Source organism: Brachionichthys hirsutus, unplaced genomic scaffold (assembly GCF_040956055.1).
Source record: "Brachionichthys hirsutus isolate HB-005 unplaced genomic scaffold, CSIRO-AGI_Bhir_v1 contig_1336, whole genome shotgun sequence".
Taxonomy (NCBI): Eukaryota; Metazoa; Chordata; class Actinopteri; order Lophiiformes; family Brachionichthyidae; genus Brachionichthys; species Brachionichthys hirsutus.
Window position 1 is genome coordinate 20,081 of NW_027180580.1, and position 26,951 is coordinate 47,031.

Here is a 26,951-nt window from a genome sequence, read left to right on the forward strand (position 1 = left end):
ATTACATTTCAACATTGAAAACCGAATTTACAGATTTAAAAAAATCTGTCAAAGATACACATACACTCTGATTCATTCTTACTTTTCATGGTTGGTGTATAAAGATACCAAGAACAATTTATAACTAATTTACAATTGATGATCCAGAAGAGATCCTGGATTCTGGATCACTTTGGCATTTTTGGTAATATTGTAGTCAATGGAGCTTCGATGTTTGTTCCTCAATATCTCGGTTAATTATTGACCGATGCTCATGAAAATTGACACTATCATGTAGGATGGTGACCTCTATCTTGCCATCCGGATCGAATCTGGAATGCGGATACTGTCGCAAACTGGAATTTCCCATTTACTTTTAATGGAGGCTTTTAAAAAAAAGATCCTATCTTGTAAAACATAATGCAGCCTCATAAGTAGCACGGGTAGTGTCTCCGTTAAGCCATCCTGATAAACAGTGAATCCAATACAGGTGGATGAAGTTATACAGCGTTAAGGAGGAAGATAAAGTGTATCTCTCTTGTCTGCCATTCACACAGAGGAGACAGCAGCTCATGAAATGTCATTTATGGAGCCTGCAATAAGACTTTTATGTTCAAACAATTGAAACAGAAATTTCAGCAGCTCCATGGATACTCATCAAAATGATTTGAAGCGGCTTCCAATAAACTCATAAACTCTTGTAAAAAATGTGTTTGCTTCTCAGGTGTCCATCCTTCAGGGCTATTCGGAGATGATTCGTGGCAACCTGTCCAAAGTCCTCCGTCTGAAGCTCGTAGCACTGGCCACAGTGGAGGTCCACGCCCGGGACGTCATTGATAAACTGGTTAAAATAGGCTGCAGTGACATCAATGCCTTTGAGTGGCTTTGCCAGCTGCGGTTGTACTGGGACAAGGTATGTCTCAGGGCGTTTTGTCTTTCGGGTGGACCAGCATCTGTCTCAGGGAGTTTTGTCTTTCAGGTGGACCAGCATCTGTCTTTGGGAGTTGCCAGATTTGAAGTGTATGGGAATCTTGTGTTTACTGAAGACTCTCTTGAATTTCTCAGAAACCCCGGTCATGTAGGGGACAACAACGGATTCCCTTTTGTCTTCCCTCTCCTGTTTCTGGCTGTATTTGTTCATAGATTTTCTGGTTTTGACAAATGCCCAGTTCTGATCGCCACTTCTTCAGAACGTTCCGGATGTGTTTCTGCTCTTTGGCCTTTCCTTCCACTCTGGTGGGGATGTGTTGGGCCTGGTGGTTCAGGGTTCTGATGACCCCTAACTTTGTGTTGTGGGTTGTGGGAATCAAAAAGAAGATACTGGTCAGTGTGTGTGTGTGTGTGTGTGTGTGTGTGGGGGGGGGGGGGGGGGTTCTCTACAATTCAATGTTGAGGTTTCCATCCATTTCAATGTGTAGCACAGTCCAAGAAAGGCTGGTGGGGGGAACGATGCAAAGGACGGGGTGAAGTGGAGAAGGTTGATTTGCTGTGGCGACCCCTGACGGGACAAGCTGAAAGTTCTGCACTATTGTCACTCTGTGGCACTTTTGTGCCTTAGTTGTGCTGAGATGGAATCAGATCTGCACCAAACATGTTTATTTGCTTGTTTATTTGTTTACAAATAGGATGAACGCGATTGCATAATCCGACAGACCAACACCCGATTCAAGTACGGCTATGAGTACCTGGGAAACTCTGGGCGGCTTGTCATCACTCCACTTACTGACAGGTCAGGGTTAGAAATCAAGCGCACCTATCAACACATTTATCAGTGGCATGTCATTTAGTTCATTAATTAGTGTTTTTAATGACTGAATTACAACTTTTAGAAATATTTAAAATGTTATTCTCTATTTAATATTGATGCTGTTTTCTAAATAATCAATATAACTTCATATTGGTTCATTAAGGTTAGCTTCATATGAACGGAGTCATCATTTTTTCCCACTAATTTTGTGTGGTGGACTTTACTCAGGTGTTACATGACCCTGACCACAGCACTCCATCTCCATCGGGGGGGCTCCCCGAAAGGCCCAGCTGGTACTGGGAAGACTGAGACAGTGAAGGACTTAGGCAAATCTCTAGGCATGTATGTCATCGTAATCAACTGCTCTGAAGGACTAGACTACAAATCCATGGGACGCATGTTCTCTGGCCTGGCACAGGTAGGAGGGCTGATGATGATGATATTTATTTGCATATTTCATTGCGTTTCTCCGTGTGTCTATGTATCGCGTTGTGTGTGTGTGTGCTGAACAGACAGGTGCGTGGGGTTGCTTTGATGAGTTCAACCGCATAAACATTGAAGTGTTATCAGTCGTGGCCCAGCAGATCCTCTCCATCCTGTCAGCTCTGTCAGAAGGACAATCCAGGTTCAATTTTGACGGACAGAACATACGTCTGGTCAATTCGTGTGGCATCTTCATCACTATGAATCCGGGTGAGAGGATACACATCCCGCTGGACATTTTCAGTGCATATCGGATAGTTTAAAATGTTCCCTTTCAGCATTTTTAATTGTCATTCTTTCTCTCCATTTGTCTTTTTTGCTAGGATACGCTGGTCGCAGTGAGCTTCCAGACAACCTGAAGTCCATGTTCAGACCCATCTCCATGGTGGTGCCAGACTCTACTCAAATTGCTGAGATCATACTGTTTGCAGAGGGCTTCAGCAACTGCAAGGTGCTAGAAAGAAAAAAAAGAAAGAACTCTTTATTTGTCATGTGAAAGCACGTCAGTACACACAAGAAATGACATTTACACCCAACTATGGGCCCAACTATCAGGGGTAGGGGCTCCGCGACATGAGTGGAGAGGTCATAGGGTGAGGGTGTCGGCATGGCCAGCGTATCCAGAGTGGTTGGGGGAGGGGGCCGGTGCCTTGCTCAATTTTCTTTTCATAAAGTCACTTTAGGACATAAAGGACACTCATGACACGGGGTATTTGAAATGTTTTTATAACTTCCTTGTGTTAACAAAACTTAGATGATTTGTTACTGATATTACAAGATCTTTCAAACACTGGAAACCTTTTCACCACCTTTCTAGAAAGTGTATCTTTTATTATTATTTTACTATTTTATTACCTCTAAAATGCACCAAATGGAGCAGCGCTCCCAATCTCACTGTATAGTTGTTGTACAATAACAATAAATGCTTTATATTTTAGTCACAAGCATCCCTTCCCCTTATGCAGTGCTTGTACAGTATGTAAATTATTTAATAAAAAGATTCACCTTGAATTTGTATCCATTCATAAAGTTAGTATTTCCTGGTTCTCTAGGTGTGAGTGAAAATCTCTGATAAGTTTTATAAATTCCGACTTGTCATCCTAGGTCCTGGCTAAGAAGGTGTTCACCTTGTACTCGCTGGCAGTGCAGCAGCTGTCTAAGCAGGACCACTATGACTTTGGCTTACGTGCTCTCACATCCTTGCTCCGCTATGCCGGAAAGAAGCGCCGCTCTTGCCCCAATAGTCGCGATGAAGAAGTAGGTATTTCCATTTAATTCATGAAGACAGCACTTATTAGACTGTTGGGAGAATAAAAGCTCTTATTTTGTGAAAAAATATAATGAAGATCCATAATTCCACACTGAAAAACAGTTTTGGTGATAACTGTACCTGAATGATATAGCATGTTAGCCCGAGCCGTGCTGTCCAGCTGCAATATTAAATGAAAGAGAGAACCATCATGCATTTGATTGAACTACTATCTGTCCATCCATTCAAGGGAGCCAAAGCTCTCACGTATTGTGAATGGCCCTGTGTTTGCATCTTTACCCTCAGGTCCTGCTCATGGCCATGAAAGACATGAACATTGCGAAGCTAACCACTACTGACCTACCACTGTTCACTGGAATCATCCACGACTTGTTCCCTTCTGTGCAAACACCTGTCATAGACTACGGCAAAGTAAGTCAGCTTCTTTGTTTCCTGCTCCAACAAGAGTATAAGTATCTAAACTCTCTACCAGTCTCTCAGAACTGAAGAAGCCTCTTGGATGAGCGGTGAAACGTCTTTGATCAAACTTGAACAATAACCATTTACTTACCATGACCTGGATGACTGAGAACCTACACAGACATGTTATGTCGATAGTTTCCCCCTTAATTTACTCTGACTATTTGAGGGTGTTTTGCCGCAGTTGAAGGAGGCCATCGAGGTGGAGGTTCGTAAAAGCGGTTTGCAGGTGACTCCTTTCACCGTGACCAAAGTCATCCAACTTTATGAGACTAAAAATTCTCGACACTCATCCATGCTGGTGGGCAAGACAGGCAGTGGCAAGAGCGTTACCTGGAAAACGCTTCAGAAGGCCCTCACTGCCATGCACCACAGGAAGGAGCCTGGCTTTGAGCAAGTCCAGGTGGGTGTGGATGGAATACAATACACGGTATATGTTTGATCTTCCCCTTTTTTCTCACTTGAGCCAAATTTCACCACAGTGCTCAGACACTCTCTAAAGACATAGACAACAGTCTTCAGTAATCAGGACCTCATTATAATGTGTTTTTGTTATCTTTCATTTCTTGTTCCCTCTGGAACTTCAGGTTTATCCTCTGAACCCCAAGGCATTGAGTCTGGGAGAGCTGTATGGAGAAAATGACCTCTCCACCAATGAATGGAGCGATGGAGTGCTGTCTTCTATCATGAGATCAGCTTGTGCAGGTGACGACAACATAAACACTGTGTGGCTGAAGTCCATTTCTAAAACAATGCTTTTAAAGTAGTGAATTAACAGATAATGACATAACGTGAATCGAGAACAACTTTGGCAACCTCATATGGAACAAAGCTTGTTTGGCTATTTACACACAAGGACATCCACAGAAACCCACATATTACGTCTAGCATCATAGAATGTTCATAGCACCAAATCTGTGTACATAACAACTGTAAATATTTTTAACCTGTATATTTCTGTCTCGTAATTGCACTTCTGGTTAGATGCTAAACTGCATTTCGCTACCTTGTACTTGTACGTGTAATGACAATAAACCTACCCTACCCTACCCTAACCTAACCTAACCTAACCCAACCTAACCTAACCTAACCTAACCTAACCTAATCTAACCTAACCGTCTGCCCTCTGTTCTTAGACGAGAAACCAGATGAGAAGTGGATTGTGTTTGATGGGCCTGTTGACACGCTGTGGATAGAGAGCATGAACTCTGTCATGGATGACAACAAGGTGCTCACGCTCATCAATGGAGAGAGAATATCCATGCCTGAACAGGTGAGAACTAAAAGCAGACATTGTGACCAAATTGGAGTGACTGTCACTGAGTCCACGCTGACTGCTAGAGAACTGTTGCCTCATTATACTGTAATGTGTGCTCCTGTAAGCAAGAGTGTGGCAGCCAGTGTTACGTAAATCCCTTGAAGCAAAAGCATAAAGACTGCTAAGATTACTGAATTAAACCCGTGAAGAACGCAGCATTTAAGGGATATGATCCATAAGAAATGGATTTGTGAACTATGGCAAATCAAATTTAGTCCACAAATACACGATGAAAATCACTGTGCTCTCCAGAAACACTGAAAATAGTCATCAATTTGTACATTTAAAAGTTTCCTTTTCTCAGTGCATTAATTTTTCTAATTCTTTGAAACTGATGCCAACATTCTGCTTCTTCAGGAGGAAATACATTGTGATTGAGATGTTATTCTGTTATTTATATTAAAGGATTAAAGGAAGTCTGCGGAATAGACTGTCTCCTATAACCTGTATAAGGTTCTCTATCTGAGCTTGTTACAATAATAACATACTTGGATATTTATTGTTATTCTTACGGAAATGTGGAAAATCCATTCAACATTTTACTAAAACAAACTCAATTTCTTTTGCTGTAGGTGTCTCTCCTTTTTGAAGTGGAGAACCTGGCTATGGCCTCTCCTGCTACAGTGTCCCGCTGTGGGATGGTCTACAATGATTACTCAGATCTGGGATGGAAGCCTTTTGTTCAGTCCTGGCTGGACAAGCGACCTAAGGTACAGTTACTCGCTCATAATACTGCATTAATGTTAGCCTTTGTTTTAAAGATGACATTTGTCAGAGGAACATAAGAAAACCATTCGGATTAACTGTGTAACTCGTCGGGACCCTCTCATTTATTGATCCCTCCATTTGTTCACAGGCTGAAGCAGACAATCTAAAGTGTCTGTTTGAGAAATACGTAGAGATAACACTGAACTTTAAGAAGAGCAACTGTAAGGAGCTGATTCCTATCACTGAGCTGAACGGAGTCGCCTCTCTCTGCCGCCTCTATGAATCCCTGGACACATCCAGCAGTGAGGTATGAGAAATAGGCAACACTCTGTGACCTCCATTGACTTACTGGAAACTGGTGACTGTAAAACTACAATATAAACGATTCACCTCTGTTCGTTAGCTGGTAAATCACACGTCTCCCATTCAGCAGTGCAATCTTCTCTCTTTCTCCAGGAGAATTCTTCAGACGCAAAAAGTAAGAGTAGGATGATCGAGCTCCGGTTCATCTTCAGTCTCATCTGGTCCATCTGTGCTTCAGTTGATGAGAACGGACGCAAGAAGGTCGACCACTTCCTACGGAAGATGGAGCCCTTCCCCATCAAGGTCATCTGACTGTTGTACACTTATACAATAGGAACTCTCTCTTCACCAGGCTGCTTGGTGGACGTGGGTTGCAGCTGCTGTAATATCTACCTGAAATATATAATAAATAACCAGACAGTAAAGACTAATAGAGCTATTTATATGTACATCTATCATCTTATTATTAGTGTGATATGATAATAGAAGCATCCACAGTTCCTTTGCTGATAAAAATTAAACTACAAGAACTGGCGGTTTAAAATTAGCTTGATACCATCAGAGTTTACGATGTGAGTAAGTTATGATTCATTTCTCTGTTACCATTACGGTAACAGAGCAGGAATAATCAACATCATGCTAAAACGTTTTACTGGAGAGGCTTTGTCTGTTGTCTTGAGTGTGACTGATTGTTTATTTACTTTTTTTTTTTTTTTTTTGCTGCCATGAACTGGCGACCAGAATGCAACTGGCCTCTTACCAGTGTCAGTGAATTAGCAGTAACAGTAAGAATACGTCATTAAGCATCCCAGTGAAGGTGACAGTGAACCAGCATGCACAATATAGCAATATAGTTCTTCAGGAGAAAACCACAGCATTCACTATACGCCTGTGAGTTTCCTGTGAGGGCACGCCAAAGTGTCTGTTCTGTAACCAGTCTATTGCAAGCCCTGGTTGGTCAATGTAAACATCTTAAAAGCTTCATGCTGTTAAAAGACACCATGAACAGATTTAATCTGTGCTATCAATCGTTTTACTCTTTCAGGACACAGTTTATGAGTACTATGTGGACATGAAGAGCAGAAACTGGGCTTCTATTGAAGACAAGCTGCCAAAGGACTGGAAATATAATGCCACGTAAGCATCAAAGTGATTTAGTGTCATGATATTGTGTGTTTGATAGTGTCTCATCTGTTTCTCTATCTGCCAGTTCAGTTACGTAATAGCTGATGATATAAAGGTCTGTATTTCATTAATGTCTTCCTCTGGTCTCTCCTGCAGGGCACCATTCTATAAAATAATGGTTCCCACAGTGGACACTGTTCGTTACAACATCCTGGTTAATGCACTGATGTTGGGGAAGCATCCAGTGCTGCTCACTGGCCCAGTGGGCACCGGTAAAACCTCTGTGGCCCAGAGCGTCCTGCAGGGACTGGAAGAGAAGTGGACTGGTCTCACCATCAACATGTCTGCGCAGGTTGGTGCTGTTGCATTTTCTACGTGTGTCTGTGTTTGTCAGATCTGTTCATGCTCTTTTATCCTGACAAAACAAGAATGTAATTAATAATGATGATAAATGGTTTAATTTGGTCATTGATATTTGATTTATCTCTCTCTCTATATATATATACCGGTATATATATATGGACTCTATGGTGTCTCCTTCAAGCTTGGGTCATCTACCAGAGGCGTGGGAGCTTGAGGGTTCTGCGCAGGATATTAGCTGTCTGAATGGAGATGTCAGACATTATTCCTGGAATCTGCACCCAGTTTGGGGGGGGTTACTGCCCCTCATGCCCCGATCACTACTGACATCACTGTTGCCTTCACTCCCCACATCTCCAGCTCTTTCTTCAGTATTTCCTGAGCTTTTTGTGTTCTTTCTTCCTGATGTTATCGCTCGGGGTCGCGACATCTATCACTGCTGATGTTTATTCACCACCACTATGTTGTTTTTTTGGACCGTCTTGACTTCCAGTCCGGACTCGGTACAGATGTTCCCGTGCACTATGCCCGCTACCTGGTTATGTTGTTCCATGCCTGCCACCATCTTAGACCCTGCTGTGATGCGCTGCACCGTCTCAGCATCTTCTTTGCATAGCTTGCCCCTGGGGTCCTGCCTGGTGTTGGAGACCCCAGCCTCTATTGCTACAAGCGGCCCCTTGAAATGATTACACACCTTTATAGTATAGGGGCCCCATAACATGCGGAACATATGGAAGGCGCTTCCATAATTGCCACACCTGGAGCAGTTTGGGGTGGGGGGGGTGGGGGGGCGGAAGATTGGCCCCTCTCCAGCCACCAGTGCATATTTTGTCTGGGTCGGGACTTGAACCGGTGGACTCTCCGCTTCCCAAGCCAAGGCCCGAGCCACTGCCGCCCCTACATTGGGGCCATCAATTTCTCGGTAGTACATACCATGCAGTGTATACCAATCAAAGGTAAGATTCAGAAGCTGAAATTAAAAGTGTCCAGCCTGCTATGTCTGTGTAGATTATCAACTACCTGGTAAACTGATTAAACAGTGCACTGCACAAAGGAAACCCCTATTTTTAAAGCAAATTGTCATTTCTAATTGACATCAACAGATGCTATGACTTAAAAATAATGTCAAACTCTTGACCATCTTAACCTCTGTGTCAGCAATAGTGGTGGGAAGATGGGATAACAGTAACCTTAGTTTTCAAGGTGCTTAATGAGAATGAGCTTGTTGATGTCACTCCATGAGACCGTGACTCTTGTTTGTTTGTCTTTCTGTCTGTGTCTCTCGTCCTCTCCAGACCACCTCGGATAACATCCAGGCCACCGTGGAGAGCCGCTTAGAGAAGAGAACCAAGGGCGAGTTTGTACCCACGGGTGGGAAGCGCCTGCTGCTCTTCCTGGATGACCTCAGCATGCCAGCCTGTGACCTCTTTGGTTCCCAGGCACCGCTTGAACTGCTGCGCCACTGGATTGACTATGGTTTCTGGTATGACCGCCAGAAACAGACCACTAAGTGTGTCAAGGTGAGAGAAGGTTGTTGATGAGGTCAGTGAGGTCTGTGTATGGGTGTGTTTGACAAGCAGGCCATAATAACCACTAAACTACCATTCTTTCCCTATTAACACAATGTGTGATGAAATATGTTCCTTAGATTCCTTTTGTATGCTTTTTTAGGACCTGTTCCTGCTGGCGTCCATGGGGCCCCCTGGTGGAGGGAGGACTCATATTTCGGAGCGGTTACAGAGTCGATTCAACCTAATCAATATGACCTTCCCTCATGTATGTCCTGCTGACTCATTTCTCTATATGTTTTGGGAAACTGTGTCAAAATAATAGCTTGTCTTTCTCCACTTTGGTCTGTTGTTCTATTCCTTTTCAACGCTTCTACTCCTTTTTTGTTCACTTGTTTGTTGCCTTTTTCTTGAGTCCCCTCTTCTCCTTCTATACAACAAAATACATTTGTTTTAAAAATGCTTGAGGTCTTATTGAATTCATTTTCTCCATGTAACAAAACTCAAATGTATTTGCATTCAGGACTCGCAGATCAGACGAATCTACAGTACCATGATCAACCAAAAACTTGAGAGTTTTAAGGAGGACTTGAAGCCCATCGGAGAAATTCTAACGAAAGCTACTTTAGAACTTTATGAAGCTGTTTCAGCTCATTTTCTTCCCACTCCAGCAAAGATTCACTACCTCTTCAACCTCAGGGATATGTCCAAGGTACACAATAAAAAACAAAGATACAAATTGTATCTGAAATATGTCTTCAAAAGGATAAAGCTAGTATTTCCTTAAAGGGAGTTCTGTCTAGAATAGATAAAGACGCTCCACTCTCCCATTCAGTTGCTATAGCCAGTCGAACTGGCCCTTGTTTAGCATTAGCATTAGCAAAGGTTTTAGCATTTATGTTTTTTCTTGTGTCCTTCCTGCTAGGTGTTTCAAGGTCTGCTGAGAGCTCACCCAGACTTCCACGACACCAAAACCAACATCACAAGATTATGGATCCATGAGTGCTTCAGGTGACCTTTGACCTCAGAACATTTAAATGCTTAGTTCCATGCTCATTATGACAGTTATTGTGCATCATCAATGCTTAGCTGGTACAGATGATGTACCGGTATTCTGATGTGATTATATTTGAGCTTTTTTTAAAGAGATCATGTACTATTTGTGTACTATTGTTGTGTATATATTTTGTATGTGTTGTTTTCAGGGTTTTCTCAGACCGGCTTGTGGATCACGGTGACAGGGAGGTCTTTATTGGCATGCTGGAGAAGACACTGGCCTCACTCTTCGACCTCACATTCCACAACATCTGTCCAAATAAACAGCCACCAGTATTTGGTAATTTCACATTTGTGCACACACAAAATACATACATGCACAGTGTCACACCACTGAATGAACAAACACTGTCTCTGATACGCAAATGGTACTGATGATGTGTATGTGTGTTTATATGTGGTTTATTTCTGATGAGTTGTTTGTTGTGTGTGTCAGGTGATTTCCTGAGTCAGTCTCATGTCTATGAGGACCTACAGGACATGGAGGCTCTGAAGGTCTTCATGGAAACCCAGCTGGAGGACTACAATCAGACACCTGGTGTAGTATCCATGAACCTGGTGCTCTTCCGAGACGCCATCGAGCACAGTGCGTCTGAGAACACAACACACATGCATACATATTTTTAGTCAGCTCCAGTTTCCCAGTATTTCTGTCCAATCAGGATTTGGGCAACATTTTTTTCATTTCCACCACAGTCATCCGTGCAGTGCGTGTGATCAGTCAGCTTAGGGGCAACATGCTGCTCGTTGGCATTGGCGGCTCTGGCAGACAGAGCCTATCAAAAATGGCAGCATACATCTGTGAGTACCAGGTGTTCCAGGTGGAGGCCACCAAGCAGTACCGCAAACAGGAGTTCAGAGAAGGCGAGTTCAGACTTACTGTTATCTCCACAGATTCTTGAGACATGAAGTGCATGACTGTTCAACGTTCTTTTATTCTGGACTTAAACACGATCTGTAATTTTAAAAGGCAAATGTAAAGATCGAAGTTTTTGATTGATTCACTTTTAGAACAGTTAGTTCCTCTCATGTTTGTAATTATTGTTTTTTCTGACCTGTCTTTCAGACATCAAGATGCTGTACCGTTTGACTGGCGTGGACAATAAGCCGACAGTCTTCTTGTTCAGTGACACGCAGATTGTTGAAGAGTCCTTCCTAGAGGACATCAATAACATCCTGAGCTCTGGAGAGGTGTCTAACCTCTATAAGCAAGATGAGTTTGTGGAGGTGTGCATTATCTTCAAATAATCTATTCCTGCTTGAGATGAAAATAATATTGCATTTTGTTTAAGCAGCAATATTACCATATTTCTGACTGTCTTAGTTTCAGTCTAGCATATCAATATTTAAACCCTAAGTTAAATGTTAAGTTCAATTTGATTGGATGATAGTGATTCAGCTGGTAAATATCCATATATAAAATATTTACAAGAATCTTGATGATATTTCTCTTCACAAAATATCATAGTGATTAAAAGTAACAGATGTTTTCAGATTGTCTCTTCCTGATCTTCAGGATCCTTTAGGATCAGTTAATTCTAAATGTTAATACGTGTTTCTGTTGTTTTATCTTGAGGTATGCAATGCTCTATCAGAGTCTGCCAAGAAGGATGGTGTGAGTCAGAACCCTGATTCCCTGTTCGGCTACTTGATAGAGCGAGTCAGAAACAACCTGCACATAGCTCTGTGTCTGAGCCCAGTTGGAGAGCCATTCAGGTAGGCTCTGATAGTCTTTCTAGATTAGAAGCAAACTGAATATTATAATAAATCCTATCCTGTTCTTCCCTACACTTATTTTTTCTATTTCACCTTTCTCTTTTTTGTAATGTCCTAATAATTACCAACTAATATTGCAAACAGGAACCCTTGGCTTGTCCTACACAATGCCTTTATTATTATTATTTTAGGTTGTTTTTACCACCCCAAATACCAAGTTTCCCACACTAGTTTACAGTGTGTGTGTATACGCTGCTATATGTTATAGCAAAATATACAAATTCATAAATGTTTGTCACAAACAGGAAACACATCTTGCAGTACCCAGCACTGGTCAACTGCACCTCCATTGACTGGTTCTGTGAGTGGCCCAATGATGCTCTGCTGGAGGTAGCTGAGCGATACCTGGAGGGACTGGAGCTCGGATCCTTAGAAGGGGTGACGAACGCAAGCTCACACACAAAATTGCATATTTTGCATATGGTTGTACTTGAATTTACACTGTTAAACATGTTGATGCATCCTCACACCTGAAAGATTTAAACTTATGTGACCAAGTAAAAATAGAAAAAACTGAAAGGAGGGGATGTTTGCTTGAATGCAGGCAGAGCAGAGACACATGAAGAACTGTTGTTTTTTGTCTTCTTCATGCTGTACCCGCTGAACACATTTTGAAACCAAACTTACAATGTGAGTTTTAAAACACCTACTTTAAAACTGTTACAGAGCAAAACGTTTAATTATACCATACAGAATATAGAAAAAACTTACTGAACCAAACTTCAGTTGTATTTTACACTGAACCCTGGTATGACATGTCAGTCCCCGCATAAATGAACAAAGAGCTGACAATCAAACTCCTGAAGTTGTATTCCCATTGTTTGAATGTCAGATCAAGATTTTTTACATATGTTGCATCATGTTTCAGATTCATACAAAGGTTGCCAGAATCTTTGTGACCACACATCAGTCCGTAGCTCAGATGTCCCAAAGGATGGAATTGGAGCTCCAGAGACACAACTATGTGACACCCACCAACTACCTGGAACTGGTATCTGGCTACAAGAAGTAGGGAACCTAAGGATTCCTGTGTTTTTGATTCCTTTTCACATGGATGCTTAACACAAACCTTGTCAAGGCCTAGTATTAAAATCCATCCTAACTGATCACATCTAATATTTGGGTCACGTATGACCTCATCCTTTCAGCAGTGTGGACACAAGCAAGACTCGACTTTGCTCCTCTGTGTAATTCTAATAAGAAGCCGTATGTGTAATCCAGAAAAGGATTAATCCTACGATCGCCTACAAAGTTTAGCAGCAAGTTGACCAATACTGGCAGTATTCTCAAAACGTCCCCCCCAAAAAGAAACATTTGCCATTGGTATAGTCTTGAGAAACATAGTCTACTACTACTGTAATTTTGGCTTGTCCCGTGAGAGGTCACCACAGCAAATCAACCTTCACCCTGTCCTTTGCATCGTCCTCCCCAACACCAGCCACTCTCATGTCCTCCCTCACTACGTCCATGTATCTTCTCCTGGGTCGACCTCTAGTCCTGTTCCCTGGCAGGTCCATCCTCAGCATCCTTCTACCGATATAGTCCCTGTCTCTCCTCTGGACATGTCCAAACCATCAAAGTCTGGTCTCTCTGACCTTGTCTCCAAAATGTCTAACCTTCACTGTCCCTCTCATCTCCTCATTTCTAATCCTATCCAACCTGGTCACTCCCAAGGAGAACCTCAGAGAAACATAAAATTAATTAAGACAGCTGCAGAAATGTCTTCTTTTAAACTGTTGATTAAATATATTACCGGGTAAGTCGTTTTTATGCATGAATAAGTCTCCGCCATACACAGCTGTTTGAACTGTTTCAGCATCACTATATGAAAAGACAAATTTTATTACGGTAACAATAAATGTTTATATTTATAAAGTGAACAATCAATGCGGCTGCCTAGTAAGACGAAAGCAGTGTAAACCTTTTTAAACACTGTCTGTGACAAACTCTTAATTTGGCAAATGGTCTACTTTAAGTTGTTTATTCCTCATGTTATCATTGTGTCTGATTGCTATGCACATGCTTATATGCATATTTAGCAGGAAAGTGGAATCAACACACAATTAAAATGTACGTGTGTAGCATTAGGCATGTGTGCCTCAGCTACTTTTGGAGTTTTTATTTGTCAGGATAGAGTAAAATAAAAAAGCAGAGACCGAGCACTAACCGGGGTATTTTTTTCATTGGTGTCATCCATCTTCTTCCATTATAAGTTGCACTGATCCTCCTTTGTAGATAATTGTCTCCGTCTGTCTAATCATATCACTCAATGCCTGTCAATCACAATTGTGCCATTGATCATTTGATTATTTTTACCTGTGTGTCCATCCAGGCTGTTAGCAGTGGAACGCACTGAATTGGTTGAACAGGTAAATAAGCTTGGTAACGGCCTTTGCAAGTTCAAGGACGCGCGTGAGAGAGTGGAGGTCATGTCGGTGGACCTGGAGGAGTCCAAGATAGAGGTGGCCGAGTCCCAGCGGCAGTGTGAGAAGTGCCTGCCTGTCATCGCACAGCAGAAGACAGAGGCTGATAAGCAGCAGAGAGTAAGCGCTATAAAATATTCATTCATTCGTTCATTTTCCAACCGCTTCATCCGGTGCCACGTAGTGGGTCGTGCTGGATGCTGGAACCTATCCCAGAATCTATCTACAGGTGGGAGGTGGGGTACACCGTGGACGAGCCCCAGTTCATCGGCCATATTTAGACAGACAATCATTCACGCACATACGCACACCTACGGACAATTCCGTGCAAACAATTCACCTAAATTACATGGTTTTGGAGGTGAGAGGAAGCTGCAGAACCTGGAGAGAGCCCACGGAGGGCGAACATGCAAACCATTCACAGAAAGGTCCCAGAGTTAGATTTGACCCCGTGACCTGCTTGCTGTGAGGCAACAGTGCAACCCACTGTGCCACCGTGCTGCTGCCACACAAATGGCTCTACACTATAGATTTAATCCATAATCTGAAGAGTTGTAAACTAGTGGTTTATGTTTGAATGGTTGTGTGGCAGTTGGCTTATAGGAAAGAGGTATTTTAGGTAAGTGTGCTCCTATCTTTTTTTTTTGTGAAGTTGGTGACTGAAAATAGTGAAAAGATTGGAGCAGAGGAGGTCGAGTGTAAAGCCATGGCTGACAACGCAAGGAAAGACCTGGATGAGGCCATGCCTGCCTTAGAGAAAGCAATGGAGGTATATCTCTATCCTAGCTGTTGATTGCTTTAATCCTGCCTCTGTGTGTTTCCACCTTTCTACATTTCCATGAATCTTCTCGCATCCACACATTCTCTTCCCCTCCCTTGCTGTTGTTGCACATAGGCGCTACAGACTTTGGATAAGAAGGACATGAGAGAGATCAAATCATACGCTCATCCCCCAGCATTGGTAGAGACGGTGTTGCAGGCTGTCATGACATTACTGGGCAAAGAGCCTACCTGGGCCGAGGCCAAGAAACAGCTGGGTAAGGCACATCAGCGACGCAGAGATCAGAGATAGAAGGAGAGAGTGATTACGGTAGTAAAGAAACAAGAGGAATGGGAACATGGAAAGAAAGGGTGTCAACAAAATGACAACCAAATAGGAGGGAAAAAACATTGTAATAACATGTAATAAGTAAAATGTACTATAACATTTTAGCATGTGGTATCAATGTAACAGGACATCCTTTATTTCCCTTTGAATCAGTGGGTTACCAGAAAACTGTGAAAAAAACCTATTTGATTTTAATTATTTTGAAAAAAATGTGGTAACTTTTAAATATTTTCATGAAGGGGAGTCCACCTTCATAAAAACATTGATCAACTTTGACAAGGACAACATCTCAGACCGTGTGTTGAAGAATATCAGCCAGTACTGCAAGAATGAAAACTTCATGCCAAATATCATAGGCAATGTTTCACTGGCTGCCAAGTCGCTCTGCATGTGGGTCAGAGCCATCGAGGTAAGAAGGAGTCCGTTGGATACCAGCCTGTGGACACAAATGCACATGATAGCAGATATTTCCCAGATCATATGTAGTGCATGCAGCAGTGAGTTCTATAGCCAAGGAGGAATCATAAAACATTGAGACACCGCTTAGTCAAATTAATATATGAAGAGCAAAATAAGAAGCAAAAATAACTGGATGCATCTATCTTCAGGTTTATGGACGCTACTACAGGGTGGTGCAGCCCAAGCGGCTCCAACTGGACACTGCGATGGCCCAGCTTGCAGAGAAACAGGCAGCACTGGCTGAGGCCCAGAACAAGCTGCAAGAGGTACGGAATTTAGCCGCAGGCCCCAGTCAAGAAAAAATGATGTGAACAGCATTGTAGGGAGCCTGTTCATGTTGACGTGTTTGTGAGCAGGTGGGGGAGAAAGTAGACGAGCTGGAGAAGCAGTACAGCGAGAAGCTGGCCAAGAAGGAGAGTAATAGGCAGAAAGCCCAAGACATGGAGGTTAAACTGGACCGAGCTGACAAGCTGATGACTGCACTTGGCGGGGAGAGGGTCACCTGGGAGGAGAAATTAGCTGTAATTCATCATAACCACACACACACACACACAAAAGAATGACCTTCTTTGTGTCATGCGCTCATCATAATTTGGGTGCTTATGCTTCAGAATCTTGAGGAAAACATGGGATTCCTTGTAGGAGACTGTTTGCTCGCAGCGTCTTTCCTCTCCTACATGGGGCCCTTCCCTTCCAGCTATAGAGATGAGCTACTTGCCATCTGGATGAAGGAGGTGACACACACAACTCATACACCATACACATATCCTGCAGTTTAATGAAAAGCTTTCCGCATTCTTATGCCAACATGTCTTCTGCTGTCTGTTTTCTCTGTCCTCAGGTGCAGGACTCAGGGATCCCATGCACACCTGGATTCAGTTTTGCAGCTTTTCTGTCCAAGTCCACTACAGTGAGGGACTGGCAGATTCAGGGCCTCCCCTCTGATGTATTCTCTACTGAGAATGGCGTCATCGTCACCCGAGGAAACCGGTCAGTATCGTAGATGCCATCTTCAGATTAGCTGCAGTTTACAATTTTAAAAGAAGTTTGTTTTATTTGTATTGAGATTTGGTTATGTTGGCTTGTTTTGTTGAGTATTTGTTCTTGTCAGATGGCCGCTGATGGTGGATCCTCAAGGTCAAGCTCTGAAGTGGATCAGGAATATGGAGACGAAAAGAGTAAGTCTCATCTCAGCCAGTCTTGCGTGGATTCGTTTGTCAATAGTTATTTCTGTTGGACATTTACATTTCTGGAACAGTCATGGATATTTATGTATTTTAATGGACCAGAGAAACCTTCTTGGGTCGAAGAACCTTCCATTTTAAACGGGACATATTATGAAAAACTCATTTTTCCCATACTTCTACACTACTATCAACCCCAAAACAGCAAAATAAACCATCCAGTCAATCCTTCGTAGTTTTCAAAGGTCTGTAATCACCTCCTGAAACACGTCTGGAAGAAATCACGCCTGCTGTGACGTCACAAGATGTGCACAAGATGTGCACAAGATGTGCGCGCGTCCCTGTGTCTGCGCTCTCTTCACCATCATGGTGACGAGGAAGCTGAGCCGAAAGGCGAAGCGCTCCATTTACCGGTCGATCTTCGCGGTAGTCCACCAAGTACAGAGTTACTATAAATATAAGAAATAGTTAGAAAATTCTAATAAAATTGATTGAATATGCCCATTGGCTGAATTTAACATGATATGTCAACATTTATAGCAATGCCGCATTGTTTGTGATTGTTGAACGTGTGTGTGTTTTAGTGTGTTCTACCTTTGAGCTCATAGTAAGGCTATGTGATGAACAAAAGCTCAATGTGCTGGCTGTCTCTTTCTGGCCTGTGTGATTGTGTGTCCCACATCTGCAGGGTCTGAAAGTCATAGATTTTCAAATGCCAGACTACCTTCAGATTCTGGAGCAAGCCATCCAGTTTGGGAATCCTGTTCTGCTGCAGAATGTCCAGGGGCAGTTGGACCCCTCTCTAAATCCAATTCTCAACAAGTCCGTGACAAAGATAGGTTAGACACACACGCAGGAGTTAACAAAAAGATAGTATTGAGTTAAATATGAGAGACTCCTGAATCTGTTTTGTACCCCAGGTGGCAGGCTGCTGCTGAAGCTGGGTGATAAGGAGGTGGAGTTCAATCCAGAGTTCCGTTTCTACATCACCACCAAGCTTTCTAACCCCCACTACACGCCAGAGATTTGTACAAAGACCACCATAGTCAACTTCGCTGTCAAGGAGCAGGTGTGTGTGTGTGTGTGTCAGAATGACTTGGCTAAACATCCCCGATAAATGCATAAGAAATAATCCTATAAAGTGTGTGTGTGTGTGTGTGTGTGTGTGTGTGTGTCAGAATGACTTGGCTAAACATCCCCGATAAATGCATAAGAAATGGAATGTCTGAAATAATCCTATAAAGTGTGTGTGTGTGTGTGTGTGTTTGTGTGTAGGGTTTGGAAGCCCAGCTACTGGGAATAGTGGTGCGAAAGGAGCGTCCAGAGCTGGAAGAACAGAAGGATGCTTTGGTGATCAGCATCGCCTCTGGGAAGAAAAGCGTGCAGGAGCTGCAGGATGAGATCCTCAGGTTGTTCATCTGGAGCCGTGACCTTTCACCTTATCCATAACAATATCATTATTACATTGTTATTAACGAAAGCTATCAACTTTGATACAGATAAAATGTGTTTGAAGTTATTTAAGTCACTTCTCTTTTCGGGATAGTGTATACTTCTCATGGTTCCGTTTTTTTGGGTGCATAGACTCTGGGTATTTCTCATGTTGGTATCTTTACTGGAACTTCCACGGTACAAGATAACAATAGCAGTTACACCTATTGTCATTTTGGTAGTAGTAAACACATCCTGAGTAGCAGTACTGAACCCCTTTCCCTAAGAAACTTGTCCAAGAGTTATGAGTTATTCCTAAAATACGTACCGTAATTTTGGCCATTAAGATTGTGATGTGTGCTTGTGTTAACAATTGTGTTTGTTGGTCTGTCAGGGTGTCAGGGTGTCACTGGGTTTCATTCTACAGTTGTTGTGTATGATTTGTATCTGCTCGGCCAGGCTGCTGAATGAGTTGACGGGATCTCTGCTGGATGATGAACAGCTGGTGACCACCCTGCAGACCAGCCAAGCGACATCCATTAAGGTTAAAGAGCAGCTGAAGAGCAGCGAGCAGACTGAGATCGAGATCGACTCCGCCAGAGAGGTCAGGTGTATGGATGACAACGAGATGGGACTTTTATTCTACACCTCTAGGAGGATGGGAGTTCCTGATAACTTTGTCTCCTTGCTAATTTAAACTATATATCTCTTACCAGGCTTACCGCCCATGCGCCCAGCGAGCCGCTATTCTCTTCTCGATCCTCAGCCACATGGGCAACATCGACCCCATGTACCAGTTTTCACTTGATGCCTACATTAACCTGTTCAACCTCAGTATAGATAAGAGTAAGCACGGCCACAAGCTGGAGGAAAGGATCATCAACCTAAATGACTACCACACGTACGCAGTATACAGGTGAGTCAAGACGGAAAGAAAGGCTCAGGGCCTTAAAATGTTATTGTTACCGCCGGTAATAATTACATTCAAATTGTCCTCTGCAGATACACCTGCCGTGGTCTATTTGAGGTCCACAAGCTGCTCTTCAGCTTTCAGATGTGTGTCAAAATCTTGGAGGCATCCGGAAATCTCAACATGGAGGAGTATAGCTTCTTCCTCCGAGGAGGACTCGTAAGAAATCACAAATATATTTTTGAAAATAAATGTAATTTAAGAAACTGTAATTGAGCAAAAATTACAGTTGTTGTACAAGCCACAAAACCGACCCCTCAAGCCGATCGAGGCGGTGGCGTCACCCTATGCCTTCTCCGCATGCTATGGGGCTCCTATACATATATGTGTGTGGGCCCCTTGTACTAGTTGTGTTTGTAGTGCTCGAAATTCATTCATTAACAATGAAAATAATAAAGTTTGCTCGCTTTTTTATTTTATTTTATTATAAATACTTTAATTTCCAAAGGCTTTGAAGAATCTGATGTGAGTTTGCTCAAATACGTTTAACAACATTTAAATACAAACTTATGGTTCCATTTCAATGTGATTTCCTTGAATGGTATTCAGTAGCCATCAGCAGATTTGTCTACATTTCTTTCCATGATTGATGTGATGGCTGGTGATTGATTGAAGGATGGTTTATTAAATTGATGGCTGTCTTTCTAGGTAATTGATAAGGAGGAACAGATGGATAACCCCTGTACCAGCTGGCTGGCAGACTCCAGTTGGGACAACATCACAGAGCTGGATAAGTTACCCAATTTCCACGGCATCATGGCGTCCTTTGAGCAGAACCCTCGAGACTGGAACCTTTGGTTCACTAGCGCTGAGCCAGAGAATGCCTCACTACCAGGTGTGTGTGTGTGTTTCTTCTGTTTGGAGCTGCTTCAGCAGATTAGTCACACTTGGAACGATGCTGAAGTATGCTGCACTGACAGAGAGGCTTGTTGGTGTGTGCGAATGTGACAGCAGAAGGTGTCGTACCTTTAAAGCAGGGGTCAGCAACCTTTTTCATGATGCGTGCCACTTTACAATATACTCAAACCCAACGTGCCAACAGTTACTTCTTTAATAAAATCATTTGTAAATAATCTGTTTTTACAGTTTTTTGCAGTATTTAAATATGTTCTCTTAACTACCTTAAAGTGCTCATGACACAAATTTCACATTTTTAAACATTATAGATAATCGAGAAGTTACAAACACGCATCGCATAATCCTACTGAGAACAAAGAACCGTTCTTGTGACTTCACCATTTTGCCGGACTAGCATTTATCGCACTGAAAGACGATGAACCAGGGAAATGAACGAAGCCGGGATTGTTGACATTCCTGACATAACCCCCTGCATTTTATCGGCCTTGGGAACGGCTCAAGGGAGAAACTGGCAATGCTACGTTAGCTCCTGCTAACCGCACTACCCTTGCTACCCATGAGGCTGCATGTTCACACCCTCAATTTCTTAGTTCTTAGTTTTGTTGAGTGGAGCACTGTTGCTAATAGAATTTCCCTCTGGGATCAATAACGTATTCTGATTCTGATTCTTGCAGCTGAGTGGAATGACTGTAATGACCTCCAGAGGATGGTGATAGTGCGCTCCCTACGCCAGGACCGCGTCTCTCTCTGCGTCTCCTCCTTTATCGTTGACAAGATGGGCCCACGCTACGTGGAGCCACCTGTCCTGGACATGAAGTCTGTGAGTGTCAGCTGTTATCCTGTTAAACTGTGTTGTCTCGTCTGTCTTGAGCATTACTTTTGAAGCTTTTGATATGAATGAAGGAAATGTTCACACGTGTGTCACAGCGTTTGTTACACGTCAGTTGTATTTTCTCACCCTTTCTGCCCAGGTTGTGGAGGAGTCCACATGCAGCACTCCCCTCATCTTTGTCCTGTCTCCTGGGGTGGACCCCACAGGAGCCCTGCTGCAGCTGGCCGACACCTCTGGCGTGAGCAAGCAGTTCCATGCCCTATCTCTGGGCCAGGGACAGGCCCCCGTCGCCAGGAGCATGATAGAGCAGGGCGCGAAGAACGGTACGACTACATCTGTGCTCTTCTGTCTCAGGCCTAGTGTTAACATTCATCCTCACTGAACTCCGGTAATCACAAGGGTGCAGCTTTAAATATATGTGTGATTTCATCCACATTGAAGTCATAGTTAAGATGTAAACATTCAGAGTTTTTTTGGAAACCGTCAAGCCCCCTTCTTCTTTCCCAGGTCACTGGGTGTTCCTCGCCAACTGCCACCTCTCCCTCTCATGGATGCCTGAACTGGACAAGCTTGTGGAGCAGCTGCAGGTGGACAAACCCCACCCGAACTTCAGACTGTGGCTTAGCTCTTCGCCACACCCTGATTTTCCCATCACAATCCTGCAGGCTGGCATCAAGATGACTACTGAACCACCAAAGGTGCATTTGACTGCAGATATCTACATGCAAGCACACTTAAATGATGAGGGCAACACATGTACAGAAGTTGTTTGCATGTTGACCAACAATATGCATATATCCTTTATGTAACACCCTCCATATGGTTTAACTCTATTTCCTGCCTTCCTCAGGGTGTGAAAGCCAACATGAAGCGTTTGTACCAGCTGGTGACGGAGGATCAGCTCAATTGCTGCTCAAAGCCCATTCTCTACAAGAAGCTGCTCTTCTCCCTCAGCTTCTTTCACAGCATCCTGCTGGAAAGGAAGAAGTTTCTGCAGCTGGGCTGGAACATTGTCTATGGCTTCAATGATTCAGACTTTGAGGTCAGAGTTCAAACAAACGTTTCAAAGACCACTCTCTTGTCCAGTCCACCGAGGATGCTGTCCAGTGAAGAACGTCAGGATGGAAAGGGTTGAATAAGGTTGTTGTCTTGATGCTTTCCAGGTGAGTGAGAGTCTGTTGAGGCTGTACCTGGACGAGTATGAGGAGATTCCCTGGGATGCACTGAAGTATCTCATCGCTGGGGTCAACTACGGAGGCCATGTGACGGACGACTGGGACAGACGTCTTCTAACCACATACATAAATGACTACTTCTGTGATGCTCTAATCAGCCAGCCTTTCTTCAAGTGAGACCCTGTAACACACTCACGTGCATGCTGCACGCATGTACCTCTGGCTTCATATCAGTATTCTGTCACCGTCTTTTTCTGTTAGGTTGTCCTCCCTGACCCCCTATTACGTCCCTCGTGATGGCCCCCTGTCTTCATACAAGGAACAAATCAACATGCTGCCGCCCACAGAGCACCCCGAGGTGTTTGGCCAGCACCCTAATGCCGACATCTCGAGCCAGATCGGAGAGACCAGGTTGCTGTTTGAGACCCTGCTCTCCCTGCAGCCTCAGGTCGCCAGTACCACAGCTGCAGGAGTGACCAGCCGAGAGGATAAGGTGAGGGCGGAGGGGAGATTAGAAATCTTCTTAATTACTTAATTTACTCAGACTTTGGTACATAACATGAGTAATGATGAAACAAGTTGTAAGGGTGCAGAGACTGATACTCACCCTTTAGAGATTAAAACAGCAACAAAGACCGATAGTGATGAGTGGGAAAATAGGAGAAAACACAAGCAAGAAAATAGAAATCAATGGAAGGTAGATCAGAAAGGAGATCTTTACAGCAGTCTAGCCTGTGAGATACCGCCGCCAAGGAGGTTACGCAATAGATTCTGAATGTTTGCATATCCTAGAGGTGATGCTGCGGGTCAGGATCTACATTTTTTAACACTGTTTTCATTCTTTTGGTTTATATCTTTAGAACTATGCAAAACACACACCTACCAGTCACTAGGATGAGCCTCTTCCACAAACCCTGCCTAATGTTGGGGTCTGGAGGTTTAAGCTCTCGGTGAAGTCTTGTTATGACAGTGTCTATTTTTTTGCCCAGGGATAGAATTGACCTCACTTTGGTAACCCCCTTCACATGATAAACTGTTGTTTTGACAACAGGAGGATCAGTTGCAGCTTGTTGGAGTAAGTGTCTGGTTTAGACCTCTTTCAGAAGTCATCGTTTCACGTAGTCGTGGTTTTTTGTACTGTTCCTCTGGTGCTTCCAGGTGTTAGAGTTGCTGCCAGAGGTTTGGGGAATGATCCCGGAAGTGATCGACTATGAAGCCACCAAGTTGCTGCTCCAGGACAGCCCCTCACCACTGAATGTGGTTCTGCTGCAGGAGATCCAGAGATACAACTCTCTGTTGGACACCATCAAGTATGAACTCTGTGTGTGTGTGTGTGTGTGTGTGAAATCCTTCTAACGTGACTTCTAGGAAACTTCTAAACCGCTGCAGTCGCAATGACAGATCTGCTGCTGTGTTTTAGTTCCTCCCTGGCGGAGCTGGAGAAGGGAATCACAGGTTTAGTGGTGATGTCATCCAGCCTGGAGGATACGTTCCAGTGCCTCCATGACGGCCGTGTGCCTCTACTGTGGGGGAAGGTCCGAAAACACAAATATATTGAACTATGGAATAAATACTTGATTCCAGAGTTACACCCGACAAACAAGCATATTTTTCTCTAAAGTGCAGTTGTATAATTAGACTTAGTCGTCTGTGTCCTCTGCTCTGCCCACCAGGCATACCCCTCGCTTAAGCCTCTGGCGGCGTGGACCAGGGATCTTCGCCAGAGGGTCAGTCAGTTTGCCCAATGGGCGGAGACGCTCCAGCAGCCCCAACTGTTCTGGCTTTCCGGCTTCACCTTTCCCAACGGGTTCCTAACTGCTGTGTTGCAGTCCTATGCTCGACAGCACAATGTGAGAGTCTTTGCACCCACAGGCATCCTCTGTGCTGCCTTGGAAAACCCAAACAGCTCATCAGAGTTAATGCATCGGTGTCCCCCTGCCAATCACCACACTGCAAACTGTTGTTTCAGGTCTCGGTGGACACGCTGTCTTGGAAGTTTCAAGTATCCACTGTGGATGACAGCAATCTCCCTTACCCTGCACAGGTGACTGCTTGTACACACATTTCTATTTCCACTAAATTTTCATAAATCCCATCATCCCGGCCTTAAATCTGATTTCATCTTCTCTTTTCATATTTTAAAAAAGTTTAAAAAAATGTTCAGATTGTTTGCACTTCAGAATTTTGTTGATTTGTATTATTTCTTGCTCACTGCATCTTATTTTCAATTCAATTCACTTTTATTTCAATAGCGTCAGATCACAACAGAACGTTATCTCAAGGCACTTTACAGGAGTAGCAGGGAAAGATAGAACCCAACTTGACCAACAAGAGCAAGCACTTTGGAGAAGGAGGCGAGGAAAAACTTTCCTTTAACAGGCCGAAACCTTGGACAGAACCTAAGGCTCATAGTGGACGACCATCTGTCTGGAGCGGCTGGGTTGAGAAGGAGGGAGGGAGAGAGAGCAGGTGGAGAGTCAAAGACAGGGAGATGGATAATGAAGTGATAGAGAGACAGAGACAGAGAGCAGGCAAAAACAAAATGTCACATATAGACTGCTGAACAAGATACTGACTAAAGAGCTGCTAACCCGGGGCCTCTCCCTCTGCCTGCTCACCTGCTCTTTATTCCCTCTCCTCCCTTCCTGCCCCCTTATAAGGATGGGGTGTATGTCCGAGGTTTGTTTCTGGAGGGAGCCGGTTGGGACAAGAAGAACTCCAGTCTGGTGGAGGCAGAACCGATGCAGATGGTCTCTCCTATGCCCACCATCCATTTCATACCAGCAGAAAACCGGAAGAAGACAGCCAAGGGTGAGCCCATTTGTTGGACTTCTTTATTCCAACTGTCTATTTGATTAGATTTGTTGATGTTCAGTTTATTGTCTACATGTAGTTTGTGACGTCATGTCCTCGATACTCCTTGTTATATGCTTACAGGTACATACCTGTGTCCCTGTTACTACTACCCGGTACGCTCAGGCGGGGCAGGCCGAGCGTCTTTTGTGATCAGTGTGGAACTCAGATCAAGAGATGTGAGTCCGGATCACTGGGTCAAGAGAGGGACTGCACTTCTCATGAGCCTGGACCACTGAAGGCCTGCACTGAGTGACTGTTCCAGATGTTGCGCTTAAATGTTGACTGAATGTGTTTTCAGAGGTGTAATATATTCATAAAATGACGCTACACTTAACACGCCATGTCACGCAACCATCACTTCCTGTTCCGTGTTGTGAGGCATACCTTCACGAACCTAATAACTATGACAAGATGTGGTTGTCATAGCTGTGAAGACCACTTATTTTACCCCTCACCTTTATTAAACATCTTTTAAGTTCGTGGATGCTGCTTGTGGTTTTTCCAGGTTGAGGTTTTTCTGTTTTCTTGTCAATTAAAACATCCTTGTAGTGAACCATTCATAAAGGCACGGACAAAGGTGTTTAAAACGGCAACAATTTTCTAATTTATTGAAGCAAAAAAAAATAAAGAATTTTGGCGACAACCTGCATTAACGTTTAATGATTGTCTTACTCAGAATAAAGTAGACATTCCTAAAGCAGTGATAAGATAAGAGTCACTGGAGCATTTTACTCCCTTGTCTCCTTTCACACGGAGCTGCCTCCTATCCCATAAGAATTCAAGACTTTAATAAAGCAGTAAGAGTCGATGGCTGATGATCAAGACACTGAGGTCAGAAGGTAGCACTCGTTTAATTGTTGTTAAACCTCCAGCCAGCAGAGGCCACTGTTTCACCTGATAGTAAAACTGTAGGACTCAATCTTTTACAAGGCAAAATGTAGAGATTATGAACCATCATCGTACTGAATTCTACTTTCAGTGGTAATTAAATGTTATTTTCCTTCCTCTGCCCAACATTTACAAGGAAATAGAGAAGTAGCAGTCTTACAAAGAGCTTTTTATTTATATACAGAAGATTTATGTCCTTTAAAAAGAGAGGCCTGACCTTTGTAACATTACACCTGCAGCAGAGCATCCATCCATCCATTTTGTTCCGCTTTGCGGATCACGGGAGTTGCTGGTGCCGATCCCAGCTTGCTATGGGCGAGAGGCAGGGGACACCCCGAATGCGTCGCCAGCGCATCGGAGACAGACGACCATTCACGCACACACTTACGGACACTACGCACAATTTTGGGTAGCCTTTCCGTGACACGCCCCCTCCCGCCCCCCCATGAGGCGACATCGAGGTCATCAGACAGTATTTGACCAGAATGGATGAATATTGTGGTTAATGGCAAAGCAGACAGAACTTCTCGGTGATTTCTCTGTCAGGTATTTCGTGGATATGGATATTTCTCTGAGGAGCACACAGAGGGGCTTTAAATATTTAAGTGGTGGATTTTTTTCACTCGGTTTTGATGTATTTTAGTCAAAGAACGGTGGAATAAAGCATCGACGTGG

General features: G+C 43.5%; 1 protein-coding gene across 1 annotated transcript in view; it reads left to right on the forward strand.

Annotated features, from left to right (window-relative positions):
* The window catches only part of LOC137916035 (dynein axonemal heavy chain 2-like), a 43,131-nt gene extending 17,507 nt beyond the window's left edge, over positions 1 to 25,624 (forward strand). The window contains exons 34-87 of the mRNA XM_068759156.1: positions 704 to 892; positions 1,605 to 1,708; positions 1,955 to 2,144; positions 2,239 to 2,419; positions 2,533 to 2,660; positions 3,314 to 3,466; positions 3,765 to 3,890; positions 4,123 to 4,341; positions 4,526 to 4,643; positions 5,075 to 5,211; positions 5,829 to 5,966; positions 6,113 to 6,271; positions 6,421 to 6,570; positions 7,313 to 7,404; positions 7,549 to 7,744; positions 9,048 to 9,272; positions 9,424 to 9,528; positions 9,784 to 9,972; positions 10,186 to 10,271; positions 10,466 to 10,596; positions 10,753 to 10,902; positions 11,013 to 11,180; positions 11,383 to 11,543; positions 11,893 to 12,032; positions 12,338 to 12,470; positions 12,961 to 13,100; positions 14,425 to 14,635; positions 15,168 to 15,284; positions 15,411 to 15,552; positions 15,863 to 16,032; positions 16,232 to 16,348; positions 16,439 to 16,603; positions 16,694 to 16,816; positions 16,924 to 17,072; positions 17,194 to 17,260; positions 17,955 to 18,105; positions 18,187 to 18,335; positions 18,542 to 18,675; positions 19,157 to 19,301; positions 19,414 to 19,613; positions 19,700 to 19,826; positions 20,316 to 20,502; positions 21,200 to 21,345; positions 21,497 to 21,680; positions 21,865 to 22,055; positions 22,208 to 22,399; positions 22,521 to 22,705; positions 22,794 to 23,025; positions 23,691 to 23,842; positions 23,953 to 24,067; positions 24,206 to 24,382; positions 24,502 to 24,576; positions 25,193 to 25,343; positions 25,470 to 25,624. Of these exons, the coding sequence (XP_068615257.1) occupies positions 704 to 892; positions 1,605 to 1,708; positions 1,955 to 2,144; positions 2,239 to 2,419; positions 2,533 to 2,660; positions 3,314 to 3,466; positions 3,765 to 3,890; positions 4,123 to 4,341; positions 4,526 to 4,643; positions 5,075 to 5,211; positions 5,829 to 5,966; positions 6,113 to 6,271; positions 6,421 to 6,570; positions 7,313 to 7,404; positions 7,549 to 7,744; positions 9,048 to 9,272; positions 9,424 to 9,528; positions 9,784 to 9,972; positions 10,186 to 10,271; positions 10,466 to 10,596; positions 10,753 to 10,902; positions 11,013 to 11,180; positions 11,383 to 11,543; positions 11,893 to 12,032; positions 12,338 to 12,470; positions 12,961 to 13,100; positions 14,425 to 14,635; positions 15,168 to 15,284; positions 15,411 to 15,552; positions 15,863 to 16,032; positions 16,232 to 16,348; positions 16,439 to 16,603; positions 16,694 to 16,816; positions 16,924 to 17,072; positions 17,194 to 17,260; positions 17,955 to 18,105; positions 18,187 to 18,335; positions 18,542 to 18,675; positions 19,157 to 19,301; positions 19,414 to 19,613; positions 19,700 to 19,826; positions 20,316 to 20,502; positions 21,200 to 21,345; positions 21,497 to 21,680; positions 21,865 to 22,055; positions 22,208 to 22,399; positions 22,521 to 22,705; positions 22,794 to 23,025; positions 23,691 to 23,842; positions 23,953 to 24,067; positions 24,206 to 24,382; positions 24,502 to 24,576; positions 25,193 to 25,343; positions 25,470 to 25,624 (8,217 nt within the window). The remainder of the gene's footprint in view (positions 1 to 703; positions 893 to 1,604; positions 1,709 to 1,954; positions 2,145 to 2,238; positions 2,420 to 2,532; positions 2,661 to 3,313; positions 3,467 to 3,764; positions 3,891 to 4,122; positions 4,342 to 4,525; positions 4,644 to 5,074; positions 5,212 to 5,828; positions 5,967 to 6,112; positions 6,272 to 6,420; positions 6,571 to 7,312; positions 7,405 to 7,548; positions 7,745 to 9,047; positions 9,273 to 9,423; positions 9,529 to 9,783; positions 9,973 to 10,185; positions 10,272 to 10,465; positions 10,597 to 10,752; positions 10,903 to 11,012; positions 11,181 to 11,382; positions 11,544 to 11,892; positions 12,033 to 12,337; positions 12,471 to 12,960; positions 13,101 to 14,424; positions 14,636 to 15,167; positions 15,285 to 15,410; positions 15,553 to 15,862; positions 16,033 to 16,231; positions 16,349 to 16,438; positions 16,604 to 16,693; positions 16,817 to 16,923; positions 17,073 to 17,193; positions 17,261 to 17,954; positions 18,106 to 18,186; positions 18,336 to 18,541; positions 18,676 to 19,156; positions 19,302 to 19,413; positions 19,614 to 19,699; positions 19,827 to 20,315; positions 20,503 to 21,199; positions 21,346 to 21,496; positions 21,681 to 21,864; positions 22,056 to 22,207; positions 22,400 to 22,520; positions 22,706 to 22,793; positions 23,026 to 23,690; positions 23,843 to 23,952; positions 24,068 to 24,205; positions 24,383 to 24,501; positions 24,577 to 25,192; positions 25,344 to 25,469) is intronic.
* The last annotated feature ends 1,327 nt before the right edge of the window (positions 25,625 to 26,951 follow it).